The sequence below is a fragment of the Labrus bergylta genome, chromosome 15 (assembly GCF_963930695.1).
Source record: "Labrus bergylta chromosome 15, fLabBer1.1, whole genome shotgun sequence".
NCBI classification, from domain to species: Eukaryota; Metazoa; Chordata; class Actinopteri; order Labriformes; family Labridae; genus Labrus; species Labrus bergylta.
In genome coordinates, this window is record NC_089209.1 from 8,623,988 (window position 1) to 8,651,800 (window position 27,813).

The 27,813-nt window shown below is 38.2% G+C and overlaps 2 protein-coding genes across 6 annotated transcripts; one reads left to right on the forward strand and one right to left on the reverse strand.

Moving 5' to 3' along the window:
* Positions 1–302: 302 nt before the first annotated feature.
* LOC109979702 (phospholipase B1, membrane-associated) lies at positions 303–18,145 on the reverse strand. 2 transcript variants are annotated; one of them, XM_020628470.3, is made up of 42 exons: positions 17,988–18,144; positions 17,147–17,200; positions 16,664–16,724; positions 16,516–16,550; positions 15,800–15,884; positions 15,668–15,719; positions 15,402–15,482; positions 15,061–15,126; positions 14,904–14,965; positions 14,201–14,270; positions 13,974–14,081; positions 12,330–12,404; positions 12,143–12,214; positions 11,870–11,944; positions 11,714–11,774; positions 11,107–11,165; positions 9,685–9,758; positions 9,506–9,549; positions 9,294–9,402; positions 8,887–8,938; positions 8,570–8,650; positions 8,406–8,471; positions 8,219–8,319; positions 7,964–8,045; positions 7,766–7,870; positions 7,437–7,532; positions 7,122–7,193; positions 6,868–6,945; positions 6,558–6,618; positions 6,089–6,147; positions 5,609–5,676; positions 5,469–5,512; positions 4,413–4,512; positions 4,264–4,315; positions 3,997–4,077; positions 3,844–3,909; positions 3,643–3,737; positions 2,418–2,499; positions 2,221–2,325; positions 2,035–2,130; positions 1,873–1,947; positions 303–1,204 (listed from the first exon to the last, which is right to left on the reverse strand). In XM_020628470.3, exons 1-42 carry the CDS (start codon positions 18,040–18,042, stop codon positions 941–943), a joined length of 3,279 nt encoding a protein of 1,092 aa, XP_020484126.3. In that variant the 5' UTR covers positions 18,043–18,144; the 3' UTR covers positions 303–940. The 2 variants fall into 2 exon arrangements, 1 of the variants encoding a protein (XP_020484126.3); XR_010668755.1 differs by lacking the exons at positions 303–1,204; positions 1,873–1,947; positions 2,035–2,130 and adding an exon at positions 2,865–2,981 and having other exon boundaries at positions 2,267–2,325; positions 17,988–18,145.
* On the forward strand, positions 7,455–26,651 carry LOC109979489 (protein yippee-like 5). Of its 4 annotated transcripts, none has more exons than XM_065963739.1 (3): positions 7,455–7,544; positions 24,884–25,035; positions 25,671–26,651. In XM_065963739.1, exons 2-3 carry the CDS (start codon positions 24,895–24,897, stop codon positions 25,890–25,892), a joined length of 363 nt encoding a protein of 120 aa, XP_065819811.1. In that variant the 5' UTR covers positions 7,455–7,544; positions 24,884–24,894; the 3' UTR covers positions 25,893–26,651. The 4 variants fall into 4 exon arrangements, with proteins under 4 accessions (XP_065819811.1, XP_065819812.1, XP_020484010.1 ...); XM_065963740.1 differs by having other exon boundaries at positions 24,887–25,035; XM_020628354.3 differs by lacking the exon at positions 7,455–7,544 and adding an exon at positions 23,437–23,618.
* The last annotated feature ends 1,162 nt before the right edge of the window (positions 26,652–27,813 follow it).

A 27,813-nucleotide genomic window follows, 5' to 3' on the forward strand; every position in this document is an offset into this window, starting at 1 on the left:
CTGTTGGTTTGACCTGATCACTGCTCTCATATCTGGATATGGGTTTATTGAATAATTTCCTGTCACGGTTATAAGTTTGTTGACATAGCCTATGTAATCTATTTTGGATTTGCAACAATCATTCAGTATCAAACTATATCTCCTTGTTTCCTGCACATTAAGTTTACAGACAACTTGTGTGTATTTGTGACCTGTATCGAGTGTTTTTCATCACCTAGAAAATGATGACATCAGATATCCAGAAACAGTTTAAGGCACACGACTCCTTGCTTTTTCAGTTCACAAAGTATACACTAGTAAACTATGGCTTCAATGTTTAATTAGTTCTATTTTCTCAATAAATAAAAATTTGTAAAGCGAAATGAAAAAAAAGAAAAAAGAAAAAACAAACAGATTCATCAAGGTCAGTACAGTATTGAATATTCTACACCATTCTATAAAGGTAAAAAAAACAAAAAAAACTTTTCACATACCTGAGGCACAATAAATTTGTATTTTCAAGACAAACCACATTATTCTCTAAAATGTGATCACAGTGCGATTTGCACTTCAACTAAAACGAATGTACACCCCAGTATGCCACTCTATGCATCTCTTAGCGGTTTTTTTTAAGTTAGTTGTTCATATAATTTCAAGATTATTGGGTTAGGGTTAACCCAAGTGTTTGGTTTCAAAAGCTTATAACACCAGCACAAAATCACAACAGCTACTCCCACATCAAAACACCAGAACTGACTTTTCACAAGAGAGAACTGTGTCTTTGAGAGATAAAGAGACACAGAGGAATTGGTCAAGTTGTCAAATTGGCAAGAAAGAAGGCCGCTGCGTTGCCCCTAAGTATTTCTTCTGGACATTGTGCCCGCTTGTGGTCAAAAACTTTACGAGGCAGCTTTAAGGCTTCAATATCATGATCACAATAAATACAGCGTTGTAGGAACAATTAAAAACCAGTTCCCTTCAGTTCCACTGCTTTCTCCACTTTGTTTTTCCGACTGCTTCGACTGGAGAGAAGAAGCCAAGCAAAAATAATGCCAGCCATTGAACATAGGATTCCCACAATCACTGGCACCCACACAGGCAAAGAGGGGGGACATAAAGGCACAATGACTGTTGATGCAGGGCTGGTAAAGCTGGTGGCTGTGGTGGTGATGGTCACTGGTGGACTTCGTACACTGTTGACTTTAGTGAAGATGAAGGGATTAGCCTAAAGGGAAACAAACAACAGAGCAGACAAGTATGTGAAATTATTGTTCAGATAAAGGTTTAGTATTGACAAGACTCAAAGTGTTAATTATTAAATAATAATTTATTGAAAAAATAAAAATAGCCTATAATTTTTTTTATTTTAGAGCAACCCAAGTCTTTTAAACATCAGGGCTGCAATAATAAAATGTTTATTTGATTGATCATATGACCATTCGTAAATCCAAAATTGATTTTTTTAAACATATTTTCTTATTTTCTTTATGTCATAAAAGTCGGAAAAAAAACAGGACAAAAGTATTCATAAAGTCTTGGTTTGGTTTTGGTTCGGTTTTAAAGAATCGCGCCCTTTTCCCATGCCCCCCCCCCCCCAAAAAAAAAAAACATTAAAAAAAGCATTCTGCAAATATGCAATCCAAAGTTTAAAAAAAAGATCACAAACATAAAAGCCAAAAAAACATCAAAATATATAAAATTACATTTCAGCATAACTTGAGATACGATAAAAGTTCAAGTAACTTATTATCAAAATGGCCCTGTTATACTTCCATCATTATACATTTCTTCTCATACTTTATTATGTAATATTGAACACTTTAGGCGATCAAACAAATGAATTAGTTGTTGTAACAAAAAGAGTTGTGAGCTGATACTTCTCTCCACACATACCTCAGAGGGACAATGGATTTTCGAGCGGTCATATGTGAAGTTATTGTATGCCTGCTTTCTGCCCACTGGCTCCAACTGTGTAGACAGAAAGATCAATGATGTAAAACCTAAAAAAAAACTATCAATGAGCTGTAGTTTGGTCCATTATTCCTCCACGCTTACCATATTATTCCAGAGGGCAATGGCCATCTCAGCATGAGCTCGCTCGTTGATGTGGAAACAGTCCACAGAGAAGAAACTGGAGTCAGCCTCTCCTGCCTGTTAAGAGATCACATTTTAAAAAACAGATGCCTTTAATACTAATGTGACGTAATTGCTTGGATAAATCTGGATATTTTTGTAACTTACCCCGACTTGAGGGATAAAGGTATTCTGTAAAAAGGGTTGAAGGACAACAGCGAAGTCGTCTTTTCCCTCGTAACGATTTCCAGAGATAAGATGCTGGATCTCAGCCTGGGGAGGAAAGAGAGAGGAAATTTAGAGGAATAAAAGAGGGAACCCTGCAAATACAAAAAAAGATGCTTAAAGGAGCTCTTTGCTTGTACCTGATACTCGGAGTTTACACGTTTTATCACTTCAAGCTCTGGGGAGTTTTCAGCTGGGTTGATGACGCAGGGACAGCTGGTCCTGTAAAAGAAAAACTCCCATTTATTAAAATTTTCTAAGAAACAAAGAGGAATCAGATCTCAAATGAAACTTTAATGAGCTAAGGTCAATGCATAAAAATGGTTGAATCAAAGATACTTCCAGCAACTCTTATGTTTCCAGAAACACCGCAATGTCGACTTTACGTCCACTGAAGCTGTTTGGTCGAAGTGTGAATGTGATAACATTTGTCTCTACTCATTTCAAGCCTTTAAGGGCAAACTAAACCAATTGAATTCATCTTAACATTTGGTAGGTTAAACACATTCCTCCTTTTTTAACCACCTGAGGGCAGCACAAACAAATATTAACCTGACTTGACATTTGACCTTTAAAGTTGTTCTTGCGTATAGCTTCTTTCAGCAATCACAAAGCAAAAAGTCCTTCATTTGGAGATGTTTTTGGTCTTGTATTGAGTCCAGCATTCAGCTCTCCTTTCACTTGTTTTGGGTATTCATTAATTCCTGAAGGAAACATTGGGCTCTTCAGTTTATGCATCTTAACCAGTTGATTCACTTTTCTGTGTGCTGTTTGGTGGAGCTCTCTGTAGTCTACTCGCTGCAGCTTAAAACACTAACACATAGCAGAACAAAATCATAAAGTTACAGACTAACAAAAACAATAAGCTAAAAGATGCTTAAAGTCCCCATGAAAGGAAAAAAAAAATGTTCCCCATAATCTGCCAAATACATTTAAAAAAAAAAAAAGCAAAAGAATATTTTTTACAACAAAATAATTGTATTTTCTCTTCCCTGTGAAACGTTTGCAAGGACTGATGACTCATCCTGCACTCAGCGGCGTTTACTAATGTTTGGACCAATGGAAGAGTTTTGTCGACGCTAAAGATCCAATCAAATTAATCCCAACTTTATGTCCCGCCTTCTATCTTGTGATTGGTTATATCCCATTTTAGTTGGAAATACGCCCCAACAAGGCAGTTACGAGTTCAGTTTCATGAGGTCTTTAAATGGTCTGGAAAGCTGGAGGGGACTGCAAACATCTGTTGACTCGTTGAACGTTATAAAATAATGTGAATGTTGATTTGATTTGCCTCAATATCCTATGGCTTCTGATGTTACACAACGAGAGGAGGATGAAAAACACACAAAAACAGCTCAAACAAACCTCTGCAGGAGAGAGCAGCCAAGTGTGTTCTCCTTAACTGATTTCAAAGTATCTATCTGGAAGAGCTCCACAACATTAACCAGCAGCCTTGGTACCTAAAGAAACAAGGAGAGGAGGGGTAAGAGGGTGAAGAGTAAACATGGCCCCCATGCACTCCCAAGGAAGGCAGATGACAATAACTTCAAGTTTATAATATCTTACCTCTTTGTGTAACATGTCCAAACCGAGCATGATGTGGTGACTATAATTCTGAGGTGACAGATTATTCTGCAGAGATGAAAAAGTATGTTGAGTTTCATTACAAAATCAACGGGGCTATTTATGTACAATACATGGCGTTTAAGGAACACCTACCTGGTCTATGCAGTAACTGCAAAGATCATTTCCGCCGACTAATATTGTGACAAGTTTCCAGTCCTTTTCAAAGTTCACGTCCTGTGTAGTAAGTGTATAGAACATGAGCATGGAGGAGGTAGACACCTTTGAAAAACATCTTCTACAGTAAAGGTGATTACTGTTAGCTAACGTTCAGTTTCACTGCCGCTAAAAAGAGGTTGGCATTACAACTGTCAGAGCAGCAACCATCAAAACCATTCAGTCTCTTGTAGGTTTCAGTTTTACCTTATTTTCCCGCATGGCCTTGATGAGAGCTTGGGCCTGTGCTGGGATCTCACTGTAACACAACAAGCACATACAGCAGGCGTAAGAGGGAAGACAGGGTTGGTGAAACATTTCACTCAGGAAGAGGAACTAAAGGAAAATGTACATACGAGGCTTTAGCTCCAGGTACAGCCATGTTGAAGGCCTTCTGTCTTGAGCCGACGCCTTTGGAGAAGCCCTTTAAGGCGTTGTTGAACTTCCTCAAGATGTCTACAACAAGAAAGGGAAAGAAGGTATGGTACTTAGCACACTATTGTTTTTTTTCACTGTAGCAGGTAAAGTTTCTGCTCCTGCAACGGATAGACTTTTGAACTAGTAATCTAAGACACAGCTTTCAGTGGTGCGCCGTATACAGAAATGAAGACAAATTATTTGACAGTAAGTCGTTTTAACTCGTTAGTCATTTGGATTAAGGTACTTATATGTTTAACATGTTGATTACGCCCATACGAATGTAACTTGTGTGACAGATCTTGTGCCCTAAAAGAAAGTTCTCTTTATGAGGTGTGACGGCCTCAGGGTTGGCCTCTCTACCTGTCTGTTCTTCCCCTTTGCTGGCTTTGTTTCCCTTGTTGCAGGAAATGTGGGCGGAGTCTGAGAGGACTCTGTAATCGACACACATGAGCAGGCTGATTTTAGGAGGCCATAAAGCAGACCTGCTTAGTCCTCTCGCTCTCTTCCCTGACCTGCAGACTGCTGTCAGTATGTGTTTGTATTATACTGTGTTGACGACATGTACTCATTCACCCACACACACACACACACACTCAACACTGCATGCACACTGACTCCTCTCATGGCTCAAAACCACGTAACAGAATAGTCTAATTAAAATATATGACTGTGTGTGGTCTCTCTCTTTTGTCGCATACTGTAGAGCCAGGTTGAGACAGATGGAAGCGGCGAAAGTGCTTCCCTTCATTAACATATTTTTTTCCACTTCTTTTAATCAATTTCCAAGTGTGTGCGTTTTTCTTTCTCTGAGGCCCAGTGTTTTGCAAAAACGTCCCCAATTAAGATTACAACTGGCTGAGAGATCTCCAATACTACAAATACTGCTCCTCTGCAGATAACAAACACAAATCCCCAGAATTATGTTGGAGAGATTTTTAATTCTTGTGCGATAAAGTGACTCAGAGAAACTATTCCTTGCCAAGCATACTCACTTGGTAGTGTTGTGACAGTCTCCAGAGATTTATCCCCGCCAATGCTAGAAGAAAAAGCCACAACATATCAGCCTGGAACATACAATGTGATCTAATGTTAGAGTCACTTAAACCTAACGTATTGTGCAGGCAGCTCATACCTCCATGATACTCCTTTATACTCCTTATTGAGGTCAAACAAAGTCTTTGCTTTAGCGCCTGTGCCTGCCTGTGAACACAGGGGAGCAAAGAGGACACATTGGAAGACAAAAAAAAAGTAGAAAGTGAGATTATTACTAAGATAATTATGGTATCAAAGATGGAACAGCACTACATAAAAGCTGTAAGCATCAATGGTTATCTGGCTGATAACAAATGGATTAGATAGTTCATAGTTCAATGGCAGTAAATAGCTGATACCTACAGGTTTACAGTAAGGGCTGAGTTGCAATTTTTACTTCCCCCTTTCCCAGACACATACAGTACATACAGTATAATATATTAGTATGTGCGTGATTGTTATCTGTCAATTACTCATTGTCCTTTATTGCTAACATTGGTGAAAGATGTGCACTTTTCTTATATGCGTCTAACAGTTGACCCAGAAATAATCTGGATATCTTTTTGTGCAGGACACTGACCGTTGACGAGTCTCCCAGTGCTGCCACCACCTTGATGTCTGCTGGTCTCAGCTGGTGAACTTCAGATAAAAGAAAGAGACGATGCTGCTGAAATCAAGGTACACTACAAACAACCTCGCTCTACTTTGCAATATTTGACACTGATTGCCCCCCCCCCCCATCAACCCCACCTTCCTGTAGTCATTTCCCCCCTCACTTGAAGTCACTATCTGTGTCTTTTGAATGTAATTACAGCATTTTCAAATTAGTTTGATGTCTGTAGAAAATTGTGCAAATCTTAATAGCATCTGGAGCACTTTCATCATCTGTGTCACTTTTGGTTTAAAAGTAGAAAGGTGAACAGTGGTGTTTTTATCTTTGTAGTTATATGAAAGAGTTCATACAAAAATATCAAACAGCATGCACATCCAAAAACTGAAGTTCTGCTTGGTGAACAGAAAAAAACAGCAAAATGAACTTTTCATGTCACCTAAAGTTGGCACAGAGTCAGATGGAGCAAGGTCCACGCATGAGAAGTCACTTCCCCAGTTCTAAGGTGAAAGAAACATCAAATCACATTGTGTAAATAGTTGAGTTCATAAAACGTCACAAAATAGAGAACAACACGCTCCTTGAAGGAAATGCAACATCTATACATCTTAGTTTGTGCAAGCATGAATCCACGGCCAAACAAGGTTTAGTTTTTAATCATATTAATCATTAATCATTAATCATTTTTATAATCAGATAATGGATTTTTTATTTTGTCATAAAAGTGAGATCTCAGATTATGTGCTTACCTGGATAGGTCCAGGTGTTGGAGGGGGACCAGCATATGAGTAATCACTGTTGTTGTAGGTCCGAATGTAAGGTGAAGTCTATAGACCAAACAGTAAGTCACTTTGATGAAGTGATGAAGCCAAGGAACACAAATGAATCGTACACTTAGACGTTGAACAGCCGTCTGAGCATTCCCTCGCTTAATCGAGTCATCACAGAATTTACAAACACCTTCATCGTTATAACTAAATCTCTACTTGAATGGATTTCCTACCTTGGTTGGACAGCTGATGTCAGGGTCTGCAGAAAAATCCTGTTTGGAAGTTTTATTTCCGAGAGGTTCCAACTGGGAAAACAAAAAGTGAGCATGATGGCTGAATATTTATTTTAATATTTAGTTTTATAATTAACTAACAAAAAAAAAACGTGATATCTGATTTGATAAACACTGTTCTTACATGGGCAGGACAAAATATGTCCACAGGGGGCGCCAAAATCAACACCAACCAAAAGTTTGTTAAGTTAAGCGCCTCTGCAAATTATGACACAAAAGGTAAACTGAAAGATCTCCCTCTAGTCTGATTCTTACCATGTTGTTCCAGAGGGAGCGGGCCATCAGCGTGTGAGCTTTCTGGCTGAGATGGAAACAGTCAGCACTGAAGTAGGAGCGATCAGGACGGCCATCCTGTGACAAAAGGTATGATCAATAAAAGAACCATTGGACCCACCTTTTTTTTTCCAATCAGTGAATGTCCTGGTTCTAATAAAAAGACTAAAGTCTGTAAGAGTTTGGAAAATACATCAAGAGCAAGATACTCTTATAATCCTGCCACTATAACTAATGGTTATATGTTGGCTACAGCATCTCATTGATGAAACTTACGACATCTTAGTGAGAAACACAGTTTTGTTACTGACCGGCAGTCTGGGAACGATGATTTCTCTGAAGAAAGGCTGGATGACCACAGTGAAGTCTGAGCGAGTATCGTAGCGGCCTGACTCCACCAGCTCAGACAGTGCATGCTTAAAGAAAAATGAAGGAGAGGTGTCTGTGTCTGAAGATAAAGCGGTATCTCAATGATCATAGTTTTGATTGAATATTTTGTTCTTTCCAACCTGATAGCCTCTGTTCAGGTTCTCCAACATTTGCAGAGCTTGAGAGTTGGCCTTTGGTAAGATAACGCAAGGACACAGAATTCTATAAATCACCGGAGAGATAAAAAAAGGTTGTTACATCACATCTTATGATTATAAATGAGATGCCAGTTAATGGATAGCCATGATGACTATCTGTGCTGTTGTAAAACGTTTTCAAATGTTTTATATTTCAGAAAGCTTTACAGAAAGGCTGGGAGAAAAACTGGTACTTACTTTACGAGCCAAGTCGGACATTTAAGTGAAGCGTCCGTGTGCATTTCTCTCAGCGGGAGAATATGAAGAGGCTCTATTAAGTTCACCAGAGCACGGGGGACCTGGCAGAGACAGGCCAAGATGATTAAAAAAAAAAAACTGAACAGTGTCTGTCTGAGAGGGTAGCAGCATGTCCATTAAATTTTACCTCTTTATGTAGATAATCCAGGCTGTTACGGACATTACGAACATAATTATCCACAGAGTAGAGCAGCTGTAGAGAAAAGGAAAGCATCTTTAGGTGTTCCTTTTTTTTTTAACCCCGGAAGAAAATTACTCATGAATTTGTAATTACTCCACATTAGTACTCACAGAGTTGTAGCAGTGGTCACAGACGTCATTCCCTCCAATAAAAAGGGTGATCACCTTCCAGTCGGACTCAAAATTGATTCTCTGCAAAAGACATGAGATTGTGAGCAAATGTGAGTCGTGTTTCGTTTTTGTTTTTTTCCAACTGTAAGTGAAATGAGAGGCATGATGAATAAGGTGTTGCTTGTTGGAAGTCTGAATCAAATGCCGTCTTAGAGGCAAAAATGACTTACTATGTCGTTTTCCAAGGTGGATATAAGTTATGCAAGATGATTTTAATAAGCGATATGTAAAGAATCTGTATAAACATATAAACTTACTGAGTCATTCTTCATCCTTGCCACTAAGGCTCGCACCTGTTTTGGTACATCCCTGAAATCAAAAATACAAATAAGATAAAATCAACAGGCACAAAAACAGACACAAAAAAACTCAGTTTATTTTATACAAACAGAATAACTTTGATTCCAAATCAAAGTGCGCACTTTCATTTTCACACTTGTGAAAACTTTTAAATATATAGATGACACTATTCTTAAAAGTCATGAGTATCAATGTTTTTCCCTTCCTGTTTATGTTGAAGTAAAACCTGATGTGAATATTTAAAATAGCATACTTATTATTAGATTTTTTAATGTCTTGGCCTGCTAACAACTGTATTATTTGATTAATAAACTTTTAAAAAGCTGCCAAAACCCCCCAAAAAACAACCTCTGTCTAAACGTACTTGCTCTTAGCTCCAGTCACAGCCTGGTTGAGGGAAGCCTGAGGAGTGTTCTGTTGACCAATTCCAAGAGAGTAGCCTGTCAGGTTCTGGTTAAAATACCTTAAGATGTCTATGATAGCAGAGGAAGAGAAGAGAAATACACATGGTTTTTTTTTCCCACTATAAAGAAACTTATTTTAACGTGATCTAAAGCATTAATCAAAGAGACTCACTGGGCAGTGTGGTGACACTTGTGAGGTTTTCATCTCCACCAATACTGCAAAAAATACAAACACACGAGCAGCGTTAAAATGATGATCACATTTTTTTCAAACTAAAATAAGACTATATAATTAGACAAACTCTAGAACATATATATGAGCTCTGTTCTGCAGTATCTGTGCTGCCTTACCTCCAGGACAATCCTCTGTACTGCTGCAGGACCCCCAGGATGTTGTTGGGGCTGGTTGGAATCCCGTTCCCTGCCTGACACACAGAACAGGACAGAGTTTTAGTAACATGACCTTCTATGACCTCTATCAGACGGTTTACTGTAGATATGAAAAATGGGATTCTTTTCATTTCTGTAATATTTACAGGAAGTAGTCTTTGGACTTTTATTAAACCATTTTCATTATTGGTTCATGTGCTGGTTATCTTTCAATCACGAGAAGCTCAGTCTTAAAAAAAACTTGAACAAATGAAGTAAATAGAAATTCAAATTTAATGTGGTAAGAATGTGTGTCTGGGTGGGGTGCAGATGGCCTAGCGGTTATGTTTCGCCCCATTTAAAGAGCCCATATTCTGCCCTTTTTGGGGTTCGTATATTTAATCTATGTATCTACTTTTGTACGTTCACAATAACTAAAGTTATAAAAAAGTGTCTGTTTTCATGTACTGCTCCTCCTTGCTCCCTCTACGCTCTGAGTCCGTCAGCTACACTCTGTTGAGCCCACACTGTTAGACCCCACGTGGGCCAAGTCTGCTCTGATTGGTCTGCCGATCCGCTCTGTCGTTATTGGTCAGTTGCTCAGCACGCGTCTCGGAAATTTCAACAAGAGCTGCAGGGCTTGCCACAACGAGCCAATGGGCTTAGATCAGTGATCTCACACTGACAGTGACGTCGGACTGACACATTTTTATTGAGGGGGGCTAGAACCGAGCGTTACATGCAGCTAATGCTACAGCTAACAGGAGGACGTAGGAGAAGCTGTGTTTCCGTGGACTTTGAATTTTTGCACATAGATGTGCCTAAACATGCACAGGACACTTGGAAAACACACTAAAGGGCATATAAAACCAGAAAAAGCATAATATGGGACCTTTAAGAGGATGTAGTCCACCAAGCGGGCGGCCCAGGTTCAAGTCCAACCTGTGGCTCCTTTCCTGCATGTCATTCCCCACTCTCTCTCTCTCTCTCTCTCTCTCTTCTCTGTTTCCTACTCTATCCACTGTCCTATCAAATAAATGGTGTCTGTGTTCAAAATGTATGTTGTTCGATATCACTTTTCAGACGCTCTGTTACCACATGTATCTACTCTCTTGTACATACACATACAGTAAAGACTGTAGGTATAAATATATACATACAGTTATGTTTGGTTGCTATGGAACTATAGTCCTTCAACTCACAGTATAGAGTATGACTTAATGTTTCCACTTGTTCTATTCAACAATAAGCAGAATTTTCTGACCAGTGTCGGTATACAGTAATTAGTAAATGTTTGTTTTCAACATTGTACTTTATAGTTGATATCTCACACAATACGAACTGTTTCTTCTTCACCTTCCTCTGTGTTTTCTATTCTCTGAAAGTAATAACAAAACTACGTACAGTCAGAGAGTCTCCCACAGCAGCAACCACTTTGATATCTCCGGGCCGGAGTTCATGAACTGTGAAAATGAAAGAGGACACAAAGAAGAATTAATATGATGGCAGGACATTCAAATGGCTGCACAACTAGATAATAAAACGCCTGTGACTGTAATGATTTCGCAATAATATTAGCTAGTAATACTTTAAAGTAGTAGTTCAGTGAAAATCTTTGAAAGGACGAAGAAATGGTTCGTCATAAGATAACTCATCATCATAAAATGACATAAAAAGTAACGTTTGCAGAGGAAATCACAGACTTAAAGACGATTTATGAAATGATAAGTGATAGACAAGAAACAAACACAAGGATGAAACAGAGTAAAGTTTGTTATAATATAAGTTTGTTATTTTTAGTTGAAAGATAATAAAAAATCTCATTAGCAAACATAAATTTGCTGATCTTGGAATATAAAAAAACCTATGCGTGGCAAATGAACCCTAATTCCCTAATGTCTATCTTTGTACATTTAAGGCTTCCCTGAAAGCATGATTTGACCTTTTCTGTCAACTAAAAGTCGCCCTATCGCCTGTTAGAAGCAAACATGTCATGTCCAAACCAGCTTACCTGTGGCAGGTATGGAGGGCGAGGTGCTAAAGTCCTCACAGGGCATCTCTGTGCCTGTAAACTGAGTGCACACACACAGCACATGCACGCTGAGAACCAAACAGGACACGCACAACACTAAAGCCTCCATCAGGCTCACTATGACACTATACTCACTGGGAGAACGAGAGGAGATTCACCATGGTGGTGATACGAGGGAGAGTTCCCCTCCGTCCTCAGGAAGGGTCGGTGCTTTGGGGAGGGAGGAAGATAACCGAGAGGAGGAGGAGGAGGAACAAGAGCGTTGGGTGTTAAATTGGAAAGAAGTTAGGGTGGAATATTAGCATGGAAAGGTGGGATCTATTTTCCAAGCATGTTATGTGTAACTTCAGGCTTTGACGTGCTGATTGGACAGCGTGTGTGTACGGTCTGGCACAGATTGTTTCTCACCTCGGTTGGACATGGCAGTGCGATGATCTTTCCATTGTCATCTGTGTTATGTTGGCCATTTGTGGGCTGCAGCTGAAAGACAGAAAACTCTTTGTTTTCATGTTTGCAACACAGAGAACAACAACTCTGTATGTCGTTTGGTTTGTGTGTGTGCGTGTGTGTGTGTGTGAGAGAGAGTTCTTCTCACCAGGTTTGTCCACATCTGCACCAGCTGTTTATCAGTTTGTTGTGACACTTGTGACTCAGAAAGAGGCTTCCCACTCTGTAGAAAAAAATAAACGCAAGTTAGATACAGAAAGTACATCTACAGTACGATGACCAAGTCTCTGCATCTGTCAGTGTCACAAACACTCATGTAGAATTATCACAGACGATGAGGGCGTTTTCATCTCTCGTAAGACTTTGGCAATTTTTTAAATCTTTTTGGCATTTGTCTTGATTCCAAGCAACACGACTAAACATGCTCTGATTATACAGTATAAACTTTGCACTGTGAACTTTATTGAACTTGCCAATTGACATCCCTGGACCAAATGTTCCTCTGAGGACAGTTTGTGTATGGAGTTATGAACATATACCACAGAATCTGTACACCTTTCACATTTCACATTTCTCTACCAAAACTCCATAGTGCACCTTTAAAATAAACTTTACTCAGGTATCAAAAGTAAAAAGAAGATATTTTTGCCTTAATTGGATAGGACAGCTGAAGAGACAGGAAACATTTGGAGGAGAGAAGGGTTAATGACATGCAGCAAAGAGGTCAGATCTGAGCCCACGGCCCACTGACACGAGGACTATAGCCTCTGTTCATGGGGTGGGCAACATGACCACTAGGCTATCCGTCCCCCCAGGGTGGGCGCACATGGAATACTGTAAGTACTCCATGTTTTGAATCTTTGTGATTTGTGTCTCAACTTCTTCGGTCAGTTTGACTTCTAGTGTGCAGAGACCGTAGTGGAGCACACTGTTTTCTTTATTTGAGAAGCAGTTACTGCTCGCATCAAATTTAAAACTCTGCTGCTCGCTTACAAAACAGCGACAGAAACGGCTCCTCCTTACTTTAACTCTCTCATCTCCCTCCCGCCCACTACGCTCTGCCAATGAAAGGCGTCTGATCCAACCTTCACAACAGGGTCCTAAGACGCTGACTAGACTCTTCTCCTCTGTTGCCCCCCGGTGGTGGAATGAACTCCCAAACTCCATTCGATCTGCAGAGTCCCTCTGCACCTTTAAGAAAAAGCTAAAGACCCAGCTCTTTAATGAATACCTAACTTAACTTAATGATGATGTTTATTGATATTATTGATGATGATGATGGTTGTAACGATGGTTTTTGTTTGATAAACAACGACTTATAAGATGGTTTCTATACTGATTAGAGTGCCTCTGGTCACTTCCTGTCAGCACCTGTGTGTCCAATCAGACTCCGGGGTAAATGTGAAAGATAAGACTGCTAGGTGACAACAGAAACAATCAAACCAGTTTTCACTTTTTGCTTTCCCAGCTAGAGGATACAGGACTGCTACAGAAATGTGAACACTTTCCTGCCTTAGTCTCTGGAAATAGGTCTTTTTTTTAAAATTTGGGAACATCTTAGTTTCCACCTTTTCTTTGTAATGTCTGGGTTCTTGCATAAAGAGATAAATAATAAGAAAAGGCAAATGATAAAAAAAGAAAAATAGATCAACAATCAAATACTGTAAGAGTTTAAGCTATGCACTTTTATTGTGGAAAAATGATTTACCACAATTAAGCATTACATTTAAGTGGAGATAAGATGAATGAATGAATTAAAGGTGTAGAGAGATAGTTTGTGCCTGTGACTCACAGAGACAGATGAAATGTCTGGGATGAACGGCGTGTCCTGCAGAATCACAGTGAAGTCATCTCTGTCATTGAACCAGCTCTTCTTTACAAGCAGCTCATCCAAGGACTCCTGCAGTCAAGATGGAAAGTCACCAAAAAGTTTCAAAGAGTAAATAAAAAAAAACGAACGCCCTCAATGCATCAGGCAGATATTTTATTATGTAAAAAAAAAAAAAAGCACACACAAACCTGCAGAGCCTGACTCAGCATGGCCCTGAGCAGTCTGACTTCTCCTTCACTGTTTGTCTCCATGCACATCCTGTCAGTTAGAGAGAGTTAACAACTCAATACGTTTGTGTTTAGAGAATCACATCTTCATATGTCGCTTAAACTCTGATTTTACTGTAGCTTCAGGTAAATTGCTCCTTTTATAAATCTCTTTGTTTTGTTAACATTATTTTTTTGTTGTGTTTATTTTGACAGGGACAGTGTTCAGATAATTAGCTGAACCACAGTTAGCTATGAGCTGATTTAGCATCTGTAGTCCCTGTAGGCATATGTATGTAGGAGACTCATTTGTTGTTTTTTGCTTGTCTTGTGATTTTTTTCTTTTTTAAATTCATTTTTTTAGGGGCTAAAAAACCTACCTGCCTAAATAATAGAGACAGACTTGTGTCACATATAAAACATATATTTAATGTCATAAACTAAAAGGCTTGTTGTAAAAGCCTTGTTTCATCGAAAAGCTAAAGATGTAAGTGAGACACTCTTTATCTGCTCTTTTGTAATATTAAATTAAAAAGAGTAAGGTCTTTTACTTGCTTTTTGTAAAGCGTCTCGAGAGAACGCTTGTTATGAATTGTGGTGTATACAAATAATGATTGATGGATTGATGTTAAGCCAGAGATGATTCACCCGAAAAAAGAAAAAGATAATTTATGTATAAACTCACTTTTTCTGGCAACTGTCGTGCTCTCCATCCCACAGTGCCACACTTACGATGGTCCTCTTCAGCTGTGGCACAGGGGAGTGAAACAAAATGTGGAGGAATGTGTTAATATATGTCAAACACAGCAGTTGTGAATACTTTTGTGTCACTCTAAATCTACCTGAGAGTGCAACAGCTGCAGAGCCTCATCCACGTCTTTAACCACGGCTCGGACTACAGACTGAACCTGCAGACAAAGAACAGTCTGAGACACAAATAACCTTTCAGATCACCTCTCAATTGTCCAAGTTTATATACGTTTTCTCTGTCTCCAAAAGCAGAGTTTTGGTTTACTGATAAATGTTTGAAGAAGGGGATAGAATAGCGACTAAGCATTCTTTTTCCATCATGACTTGCCTTCATGTGCACATTATTTGACTGGTGAAAGTTAAAAAAAAAATAGAACAAGTGATTTGATTTAAACACAGCACATGTATCTTTCTTGTCAGTTCTTCTTCTTACCTGCTGCTGCTCACAGGGACAGAGCTGATCCACCTGAACAAAGAGAAGGAGAATCTTCCAGTCTTTCTCCACATCAACGACCTGAAATAAAAAAAATAACAGCTGATTCAAACGTCTGCAGACAATACAGTTGATTCATAAGTTAGTTTTTATGCTCACTCCCAAACAAGCCTCAGTGTGGAGTCATCACAATTAACAAGACAAATTAAGCAAAAGGTGACTTTAATCAAATTCTTTTCCAAAGAGAGCGTACTTTCATGAACTACCTGATTGTGTTGGAGGTAGCGGGAGACTTCCTTTGCCTGCTCCACCAGTGAGCTGCAAATCAAACGCAACAAGTTTAAATATTGGTCAAATCATGGGAAGAAAACCAGAGTAACACGTCTGTGGGTTTGTACCTGTTTTGAACAAACTGAGGGCTGTACGGGTTTGTTTGATCCGACAGAGGACTGATCAGTGCAGGACTGAACAGGGTCAGCAGCTCTGAAGGAGGAAGACGGACACTAAATGAACACCAAATAAACACAGCTTCTTCTCCTATGTGGTGCAGATGTGTTAACATAAGAAACAGAACAAAATTAAACATGCAAACATACATTATGGCCAACTTATTTTGTAATGAAATACAAAAAACATCCTCATTCTTATAAAGGAAATTGTCCCTAAAAACAATACAGTGGTACATTTTTCCAAAAGGCTAAAAAAAACAACAAGTGCACACTTTAATAAGAGGAAATTGTTTAATTAAATTGCATTTAATAACACTTTGATCAACCATTCTGCACTGTGTTAGTCTGTGTTTATCTCTATGAAGTATCGGCGGTACTTTGTGTTTTTTTTACAGAAAAGATAACAGCACACGGGCCTGACGTGTGACGAGTACATAAGGGTCTATTGTTTCAAATAATCACGGCTCATGTAGATTATCATTGTAGTAAAGATAGCACACAGTAGTGTGATAGAAGCTCATGTCATTTTAAGTGAAAGTTAAGTTTCAGACTCAGCACAACAGTGAAGACATGCCGAGTGAGGCAGCATTAGATAAAAACTGGTTTTAGACACACACACACACACACACACACACACACACAGAAACACATTTTGAATCTTATACCTGTGAGTCTTGATACCACCGTGGAGAGCTCAGTGCTGCAGGGAAAAGAAAAGACACGAGTGCCATTATGTTACTACACGGTTAGATTTCAGTCGTCTTCAGAGCTAATATCACTTACGGATGAAGCAAACTGTTGACCTGTTCTCACCTGTGCATGTGAAGTCCAACGGAGGAGAGCACGGCCACATCTGAAGGTCTAACGCTGTTAACTACAGAGAAAGAAATAATCCCTTCAGTCTATCATCAGCACTTTCCCTATAGTTTCATTATTAACACAAAGTCGAAAAACTCAAATTATTATCACAGCATAAGTAGTATTGCCACTCTGTGTAAACACTGCAAGAAACGCAAGTCAATGTGCAGAAACTTGACTTTTTTTTCATTCTTTGCATCTTAAGGTTAATTTTGTTCTATAGATATTAATTGTCTTTGGACTGTGGGGTAATTTTGTGCTTATCAAAACATCATCAACATATAAAAGCTGTTTGTTAAACTAAGTGAACCAAAAGGTTTTATATTCTCTGCAGAACTTCTGTGCAGTGTCCATCCAAAGCAACAATTAGCAGTTCACTCAGCCTACAGCGGTTCATATAAGTGGACGTATCATTAACTTTGTCTTTATTTCACTCACCGTTTGAAGGAGGCGACTGAGAGGGAAACATCTGAGAGCAAGGCATTCCAGTCACTGAAAACAAAAATACATAACTTTATTGAATACAACCTGTTTGTTCAGTAGATCTAATAGAAGAAAATCAGTTCCACCTCGGTCTACTGACTCTATCTCATGAAAAAGCTCAACACATAACAAAGAACTGATGAGCCATGAATATATAAAGATACATTTTGTTGTTATAAAAAAAAACCGATTAAATACAGACTTGATTGAGAGTGGGAAGAATATCTTTACTTTATCATCAAATCTAAAAGGGATTCCAAAAAATAAACCTACATTTTACATCAATGTTATGACTCACAACTGAAGTGCAAATTTATACTGGATTTCAGCTGCCAGCATATTTTCATAGAGGTATTCTCAGAGTCTTTCTTCTCCTGTGAGGCTCAACTCTGATTCAGAATCACCAAATCCAGCTCCAACCAATATGTGATATACCAGTGATGACTACTTTCAACTTTACAATATGATTTATGTTTATATCCTCCATAGCAGTTTTAAAAAAGCTATTTTCTAAAGTCCAATTTTTTAAAAATAACTCCAAGAATCAACAAAGGTGGGAGTGCCGATAGCCTAGCGGTTATGTTGTGTCCCCCATGAAAAGAGGCTCTAGTCCCTGTCGCAGCAGCTGTGGGTTTCGAATTCAGCCTCGGCCCCTTGCTGCATGTCAGTCCCTACTTTCTCCACCTAACATTTCCTCTCCCTTCAGCTGTCCTATCCAATAAAGGCAAAAAGGTCCCTTAAAAGAAAAACTTGAAATCGACAAAGGTGATCATGAAATCAAACAAACAGCAGGAACCTGTTGTCCATGTGAACCCGAGGACGCTGATCAGAAGCAGCCGTGGAAGCATCATCTCTGTGACTTTCTCTGATTGATTCTCTGTGATTGTGCAGCCTCTCTTCCTCTCTGCTCTCTCTCTCTCTCTCTCTCTCTCTCTCTCTCTCTCTCTCTGTTTGGCTGTGTGTCTATGTGATTAATTATACCTGGCCAGGATCACTGATAATGACAAACGCTGCAGATCATAAATGGACACAAAGGGGAGGGTCTGGCCTGCTTGTGCAAAGGACACGGCCGTGAGGTTTGATAATGAAACACGGACTCTGATAGCGCAGCTTTAATCATTATAATATAACATATATATATATATATATAGATATATATATCTATATATATATCTGCAGATATTTCTCAAACCACAAGATCGATGTCGAAATACTGTTGGGCTGTTGTCCAGAGGGTGGCCAGGGGTGGCATGGGCCCCCCTAGAAATTTAATCCCTATGGTGCCATCCCAAAAATCCTCAAATGTGATCGGCTATTTGCCCTGACAGAGGCGGGACTTATGATAATTTATTAGGTCTTCATTTCTTGCCAAGGCTGCTTGTAGTTTTCTTTACATATCAATGTAGCATGTTTTCCTTTGTTTGTACTTTAAATTGTAAACGCAAACTCTGGACATCTATTTCTTAAGACAGGTGCATGGGAAAGAAATGCACTTATGTCTTAATTGCAAAAAACTAACTGGCAATGTGACCAAAATGTTGCAAGTCAGACTGTACAGGAGTTTGCGTGCAATTTTATTATGTACTTTAAATTGTGACTTTGAACATAAATCTTCCTTTTGTGCCATTAAAAAATAAGCAAATGTTGTCATTATCTTGTGTTGTATAAGTCAGTAACCCAGTTTGGCCATCCCGGTCAAAAAAAGTCTGGTTGAAGTATCATCGTTTTTGTAAAAAAAAATTAAAAAAATAAAACATAGATGACTTTATCATCATGTACATGTGAACAAAAATAAAATACTAAAGTGACATCATGAAAATGATCCCTTGTTATCATAAGAAAAGTTGTTTTCAGTCTTGCTCTATTCAAGTTTTTTTGTTGACCTTCGCTTAATGTCAGAATCATAGATACAATCAATGAGATAACATCACTAAGTCTACCTTCTTGTAACTTGCTTTACCCAATAATTTTAACTTTGTTCTGTTGCAGTCACGATGTTATATACTTCTATACTTCTGACACCACTGGGCTGAAGAGAAACAATCATAATCAATCATAATGAAGAGGTATGGAGTTTGAATCCAAAGTTAGAAGAGCAGTACATGAGACATCTCTCCATGTTTCAGAGAAGAGAAGAGGCGAAGGTGAATAAAACACTGTCAAATAATGAATCCGCTCTGAGGTTATGATTCAGATCTGCCTGTGTGCATCAAACAATCAGAGTTCAGTTATTTAGTTCAGTTCAGTTGTTCAGTTGTTTCCTGTGGCAATGATTTCACTCTCAGTTTGTCTTTTAGTTTAATCCCCGGATGCTTTGATTCTTTGACTGAGAACACACAGCATCCCTCCATCTTGAATGAACGACGGCCAAACAAGCGTGTGTTTTACCAGGGACAGCTTCTGTGTTTGAAGTGTTATTCAAATCTCAGTCAGAACATTTCTACAAAAGGCTCGTCCCACAAAGCACTCATCAGCATCACATCAGTGCAGTGAATATGAAGCTTCAGCCAGCAGCTCGTCAGATTATTTTAGCAAAAAAGAATGGAAACAAATAAACCACAGCCAGGCTTTGTCCAGTGAAATCAGCTCAGCCTTCAATCTTTTGAAAACTCTCTGATGAAAAACTCGTAGGTGGAAGGATTAAGAGTTTTAAATGGCGTCATGTACTGGAGACAATAGTTTATCTATTAGGCAGAGCCAGCCTTCTTGTTTCTCCTGTTGTTGTTCTTGACTGTAGTCTTGGTATTTCCCAATAATCCTTTAATCCCTGATATATAAGTATGTCCTTGGCATGTACTCTTGACCTCCTCACTGCAGCAATAAATACACGGTCAGGACTCACACCACTCTGTAGACTGATTAACTGTGGGAACAGATGTGTTAAAAACACAGGTTGACAAGGTGAATGGGGCAGGATTATCCAAAAGGGTAATGGTTACTAGCCCTTTTTTTTCTACAGATGTTATGAGTACAGTAAAAGAAGAAACACTTTTCTTCCCACCAACCATGGCTTAATTTGAGATAAGTTATTTGCCATTAATTATAAAAAAATGTCTACGTTCATTCTAAAGAGGAGACAGACCGAACCAGTTAACAGCTGAGAAGCACAGTTAGTGTAATGTAGAAGACATGCTGAGTCCTGTATGTTACAGGATGGATGTACACTGTTGTGCTTTTTGTTACAGCTTCCTGTTAGACTGTCTGGGGGATTTTAATCTTATAATGCTATTAAAAAAAAAAGTAAGGCATCTTATGACAAAGATAGGCTAAATAATGGCATTTGAATGTGATTTTCTTAAGGCTGACATGCCCACTTTATACCTTTTTATTTTCATCTCCAAAACACAGCAGGAGAAATATCCTTTTTTTATGTAACAGTGACTCTTTAGTGTTGAAAAGGTATCTCTTATCTCCAGCTGATTGGAGAGGTGATGGTCAGGAGGAAGGGCAAAGAAGTTAAGAAAACAAATAACCTGGAGAACTGGAGAAGTCAGACACCCGTCATGCGCTGTATTGCGTACATTTAAAGCAGCAGAAGTCCAGAAAGTTTACAGTCATGTTTTTCTCCATTTTGTCCAGACCTTAAACGCAGCACAGAACTCTAATCATGATCACAGTAATCCAGATATGAGGTCACACTGCCTTTACAGTCTGTTATCTTCACTCAAGGACATTCACTCTTTATGAACCTCCTGCTGGAGCATGGCCTCTATCTCTCTGATCTATGAACAGTTTGTCCTGTAGTCACACTTCTTAAACACACAAAAAGCAGACACCGTCATTGTCTGTATGTACTGGAAGAAGACAGATTGGAATGAATCCACCATCTTCATTTTCTTAGGTCAAAAAGGCGCAACAATTAAGATTTACTGAAAAAAAAAAAAAAAATAGGCGGTCCACCAGAATGGAAAAAAAGATAAATCAAGCATGTTTAGATACAGAAAAAAAAAAAGACTAGAGGAAATTCTACAAAGAAAATGTGTGGTTATCTCACAGTGCATTTTCAATTATTAGTAATTAGATGTCTTGTTGTTAATATTTCTGTAATTTTCCTTTTTTACATAACTGTGTTATACATGTTGGCTATTAGAAATATTGAGAATATAACAAAAATTAAATATAACACTTGTTTTCTCTCATTTATTTCAAAGAATTGATATGTCGGATGAGAGTAAATCCTAGTAGCTGAGCGTAAACAAGTCATAAAATATCACTTACAAATAATTTTTCATTGATCAGGTAATCGTTCTGTTAATCGAGTACTCTCACAACTAACCCCTAAAAGGAAAGTATTTAAATCACTGCAGCAGAATCAGACGTGTCTTTGATTAACCACACATTCTCCTTCTTTAACCACATTACCCACAATGCACCGCACACCTCCTATAGTGAAGTCACAGATTTAGGTGTTGTGTCTGTCCCCCTGATGTGTTTTTATTTTCAAACGTGTGTCTCACAACTACATTTAACTTTTTCAGCCATCTGACTCAGGTGACATCACGTGAGGCCATTTACCAGATCTTGATTAAGTTGTATTTAAATTAACACTTTATATTTAGGTTAAAATGTTTTGTTTACTTGCACTGTTGTTAATTTAGTGCTCTGTGTGCCTTTGAATTGCCGCCCGGGGAGAAATAAAGTTTTTTGAATTGAATTGAATTGAATTGCAGACCTACTTGTAGGTGATTGGTTGACTGACTGAGAACATTTGCAGCCAATTAATAAATAGAGATGGCATTGAAGACGTTTAAAGGGACTCTACATGGAAATAAGAAGAATCTATTAGTAACTTTGAGGAGGGCAGGAAATCTTCAGCAGAATATAAGAACAGAAGAAGTTCAGTTTACAGTAGAAAGATTTTCTCAGATATTATTTATGATTCTGTTTTATTTCGCAAATGATCAAAGCAGAGGGAAGTACTAAGAAACAAGACAAACTTTTAGGAGACAGGGCTGCCTTGTTATCCACTCACTGCGGCAATAGACCACCAGATGGATGTTACCGATGGCTGCTTTTCTGGCAGCTCAGAGCACACAAACATGATCAGGCACCAGATGCAGTCTGTGGTATTTTGGGACATTGCTAGTGCCTTTGGCTGACTGTCATATAACTTCACAGAGGATTTTAGTTTCTCTGAACAATCTGGTGAAGACATATGAAATGCCACGGGAGGAATTAGTTCACTATAGGCATTCAGTGTGAAACAAAAGTTGCTGGACTGGTCGAGGTGGAACAGGACAGGATCCAAGTTGGGATTAAAATGGTTTGCAGTAAAGCCTGTTGGGTTGTCTTTTACCAACAATGTCTCATCACAACAATACATTTCCAGTAAATTCTTTTTAAAAAGTCCATCCCTGCTTCTACATGGTAACAAAGATAGAAGTCCTAGGCACCCAATTTGGGTAATTTCTTGTTTTAAATTACCAACAAAAAATACAGGAAACTGCTGCACACTGTCTAAATTTCCCAAATATGACAATGTTTCTGTAGGCCAAGTAATTTGGAAAATTTAGTCTCTCAAATTGAATCTCTCTCTTCTGCTCCCAGTAGCTTTTGGTCTAAAGTATGACTGAACTTCTGAAGGGTTTTTTTAGGCTTCTATACTTTTCAGTATAGGCTATTGATCATTAAAATAAAGAATGTATTCTTTTAAAACACTTTTCTTTTAAAAGTATTGAAGTATTTAACTTTTTAGTCCTTTATTAGCTTCTATCTGCTCTCTGTTTTACTCCTATAGAAGATATAGAGATCTTGTAAAACTTGTCACAACACTGTATTTTCACTTAAAAACTAATAACAAAAAGGTTAAAAATCCTCAATAAACCATAACATCAGGGCACATTACAAATTTAAAATAACACAGAGAGCATGTAGAAAAAGGAGTTTCTATATTTGAAATGAATAATTCATGTATCTTTAAAATGTAGCACTCATCATGCAGCATCCAGTACGTGTGCGCTCTGCTGCCCTCATGTGGCCATCATCTGGAGCGGCACTAAGCTGCTCGCTTCAAACATTGGCTAGACTCGGCCTTCAAAATAAAAGAAATCATTTGTAATTGGAAGAAGAGTTAGTTACCAGCAGGGAAGTTTGGACTCAAATTTTGTGCATTTATTCTACCAATTGATTTTAACTGTGATTGTGATCATTATCAAAAGGCAGGCGCGACTTTAAACGGCAGTGTCTCAGTTTATATTTGCAACGGTGATTTTATTCTGAAATTCAGAGCGAACCATCCCGTTTGTCGTTGATGCTAGCAAGGCAAAAACAAGCTGACTGGTTTGCATCAACTGCTGTCCTCTGTTGTTGTTAATCAAAGTCGATCCAGGGGATTCGTGGACGTCTGTAGTCACTCGATAATAACCAAAACGTAGAGGTGAAGAGTCAGCCTCGACGCGACTGCCATCCCGCTTGTTTACGTTTCGAGGTGAGACATTTATCTTCGAGTTAACCGTGTGGCCTTTTCAGCTAGCTGTTATGTGGATGCCTTTTTGTAGTTCTTTCTGACAAAGCTGCTTTTTCTCTGACGAACCATCAAGCAAACTGTAGGTTTTTAATTTACTAATGTTTTCACAGCTTTTGCGAGTTAAGGACACAATGCTAATCCGCAGTGATGTGTAACGTTGTTTACCTTGTTGTTGACATCCCATGAAGTGAGTCCTACAAAACAAACATCAGCAGTGTGTGACTAAAGCTCATCACTATTTCTAATCTTAGCATTAAATCGTAATCCAAATGTCTTAACATTCGTTAAAGTTAGTGAAAGAAAATACAACAGTAGCCTTAAACATCAGGATTGAGCATCACATATAATTCAACATTAATGTCCTTAATCCCTTTAAATGTAACTTTCCAAAAGGCTGAATTTGTCATTTTCATTTAACAAAATGTATTGTACACATTTTCTAATTTGGTTGTTGTGGAAAAGCCAATTAATTTCCTTTTAATGGGGGAAAAAAGGACCAGATGTGAACGTCTTAATCCATTACTTGATCACATTAATTAAAAAGACTGCTGTTAGTCAATATTCAACATGACCTCACACAACCAGATACATGAAGGGGTCATTCATGTTTTTCCCCAAATACTCTCCCTAAATACCATTTTCTCCTGTTGTATTTACAGTTGCAAGAAAAGGTATGTGAACCCTTAGGAGTTTACTAGTTGTCTGCTTAAATTTCCTGCATGGTTCACATCAGGCGATGCTTCTTGAGAGCAGCAAACTCAAAGCTGGAGTGTGTTTTTCACAGGGCAGGGCAGCTTTAAACCAACACCTCCAATCTCGTCTCATCGATTGGACTGCAGGTTGGCTGACTCCTGACTCCAATTAGCTCTGTGAGAAGTCATTAGCCTAAGGGCTCACATACTTTTTCCACCCTGCACTGTGAAAGTTTACATGTTGTGGTTCAACAAAAACATGAAAACACATGATTGTTTGTGTGGTATTAGTTTAAACAGACTGTGTTTGTCTATTGTTGTGACTTAGATGAAGATCAGAACACATTTTATGACCAATTTAATCAGAAAGCTAAGAAATTCCAAAGGGTTCACATACTTTTTCCTGCAGCTGTATTTGGTTGGGTTGTGCGGCGCCTTCCAAATACAACAGCGTGATGTGTCACGTGTTCTTACGAGGCTGTTTCACTTGTTTGTTTAAAGTTATTTGCGTTAATATCTTTTGTTCCCTGGCAGCAGTCATCAACATGGGCCGGATCTTCTTGGACCACATTGGCGGGACTCGCCTCTTCTCCTGTGCCAACTGTGACACCATTCTGACAAACCGTGCAGAACTCATCTCGACACGCTTCACAGGAGCAACCGGCCGGGCTTTCCTTTTCAACAAGGTAGCCTAAACACATCACCACCTTCACCTGGATCAAACATAACGTTCCTGTTGCACTTGTTAGTTCAACAGATTAAACTTTGTTACAAAGTACTTGATGACAGAGGTATTGATGTTAAACACTGTGTAATCTGTTTGTAGACACTCCCTTATTTGATGATTTATCATAGTAAGCGCTACAAAGTAATGTCAAAAAGTATTTGTTTAATGATGATGATGTACTAGGATGTCTTTGGAAATGATATGGTACAAAATGTTTAAAGCTAAAACGCAAACAAATGCTCAGATGCTCCTCAGTTGTGAAGATGAGTAACTTCTCACCTTTTAATGTCACTGAGAGAATCAATATTTTAGTTTTATTTTATTTGTTAGTTTTTGTAATAACACAAACAATAATTAAGTAACCACATCAGCCTGGTGTTTGAATAATAATTTTCTTTTCAATTTTTTTTTAATGAAATGAATTCAAACAGTCTTCAAACCAAGACACTTGAATTTATTGATTATATCATCAGCTTGTACAATTTTCACGTTTTAAAGACAGTTTTAAAACTTGCAAAAATGACCTTTTAAAAAAATGACTCAGTACAAATCAGTACATTTTCCGGTGAGAGATATCTGTCTGCTGCCCTCCAGGTTGTGAATCTACAGCACAGCGAGGTGCAGGACAGAGTCATGCTGACGGGAAGACACATGGTGCGGGACGTCAGCTGCAAGAACTGCAACAGCAAAGTGGGCTGGATGTACGAGTTCGCCACGGAGGAGAGCCAGCGTTACAAAGAAGGCCGCGTCATCCTGGAGAGGGCGCTGGTGAGGGAGAGTGAAGGCTTCGAGCATGTTCCCTCCGACAACTCCTGAGTTCACATCTGTGGCCGTGGAAGAGCTCAACCTGTGCTCACTGCAGCTTGTCTCTTTGCAGGGGTGCATTGACAGTGTGCCATCTGTGAGGGTAGCTGCACCAAAATAAATCACAGGCTGTGTCTTTATGAGAAGTTTTCCATTATCCAACATCTAAGAATGATTTCTATGACGGGTAATAACATCATTGCTTCTCCACCCATTTAAAAACACCTGCAGTTGGAGTACCTGCCCTGCAAGCTGTGATAAATGTGAAACATGTTGGTGTGGTATCTGGCTGCCGTCAGAGGAGGAGGGTTTGCTCCTGCTGCTGTACAAGAAGCTCAGACAGACAGATTGTTCTGCAGTGGTTAGAATAAATGTTTACAGCACTGGTGAATTCTGAGCGTTTACAGAAGCGTTATTCAGGTTAAGTAAGTAGGTGAAGTATTAACATAAAAAAGTATATGATGTTAATATCACTTGGTATAACATCAGTTTTGTCCATGAAAGAGTTCAGAAGTTTCCACTTTATGTTACGTCCTGATAAATGATATGGTATCATTACCACTCTAACTGCAGAAGTTGATTTACTTTATCCGAGTCCAATGTTCTCATTAGCCTTTTAAATCTTAATATTTCACAGAATTTTTCCCCCCCAACTCTTCGTATGTGACATGGTTGATGTAATGGACAAACAATTGGAATCACGAGTGGAACGTGCTTCTTTGTATTTAGTCATATGTGTTCATAGAAATAAATAAAAAATATATAAAATCATAGAGTCTGTTTTTTTTCTTTCTTACATATGTGTTCATCTTTATATTTAAACAAATGTGTCCTGGCTGAAATATCACAAAATGTGTTTCATTTGCTTTCTTGAGTTTTGTTAGCATTGCCTTCATATTTGTTTACACTTGACTATACTGTGTTTCTGAATACAGAAATGTAGAATGTTTTAAAGTATAACTTGTACAGTAAGTGGTTGAATAAGAAGAGCCTGATGGAGAAATTAGAAGTGCTTTTGTAACCTGGTGATAGAATAGAATAGAATTACTTTATTGATCCCGAACTGGGAAATTGTGGCGTTACAGCAGCAGGTTGTCCAAACACACAATGAGTTAAAAAAAACACAATATTAGCAAATCTAAACACAATATAATATTAAATACAAAGTAAATAAGCACTAAAAATATCAAAACTAAGAATGGGAATATATACAACCAGGATTTAACTTAGCATTGCTAGTCTAAAATATGAAAGATTAAATGTAAATGTACAAAAACAGAGTTGTAAATGGACAGTATTGACATAGGGAGATGTGCAATCAGTGATACTATAAGTTAAAGTGCATGAGTGTATACATGTTATCAGCAGAGACTATTCAATATAATGGTGAGTAGACAGACATACATGTGTAACAATTTGTTTTTATTTCTGTTTTTTCTTCCTGTAGCACTTTGAGATTTTTTGGGAAAAATGTAAAGTGCGTTACAAATTAAATGTATTATTATTATTATTATTATTGTTAATTAGATATTGTTATTACATTGTGTTATTACAGTTTATTGTTTTTTTTAAGTATGTTTATGTAAGTCTACTGTAAAAAACAAACCATAATGTAAACAGCAGATATCTGTAAGGTTAAAAAAAGGAAAAGAAAATGCTTCCTTTTTTTAATTTAAAAAGATAAAGATAAACTTTATTGATCCCCCCGTGGGGCAAATATGTGCATTACAGCAGCTCCAGAAAAACAGGGGACGGGAATATAATTATTAAAAATAAAAATAGAATTTAAAATCAAATCAAACATATTTACATCAGTTAAATAAAATAAAAAAAATACAATAATGGAAGATTACACAGTAACTACACTGGAAAGGGTTATTGTTATTAAAAAAACACTGTAGCATGAGGTTAATAATAGTTATAATGACATTAT

Excerpts from the sequence above, each read along its gene's own strand:
- LOC109979702 (XM_020628470.3), bottom strand. The coding sequence starts at position 18,042 with ATGATGCTTCCACGGCTGCTTCTGATCAGCGTCCTCGGGTTCACATGG. Across the intron at positions 15,483-15,667 it reads GCTACCTCCAACACAATCAG|GTCGTTGATGTGGAGAAAGA; the intron begins GTAGTTCATGAA and ends TTTTTATTTCAG. Across the intron at positions 8,046-8,218 it reads TGTCCGACTTGGCTCGTAAA|AATTCTGTGTCCTTGCGTTA; the intron begins GTAAGTACCAGT and ends GGTGATTTATAG.
- LOC109979489 (XM_065963739.1), top strand. The coding sequence starts at position 24,895 with ATGGGCCGGATCTTCTTGGACCACATTGGCGGGACTCGCCTCTTCTCC. Across the intron at positions 25,036-25,670 it reads GGGCTTTCCTTTTCAACAAG|GTTGTGAATCTACAGCACAG; the intron begins GTAGCCTAAACA and ends GCTGCCCTCCAG.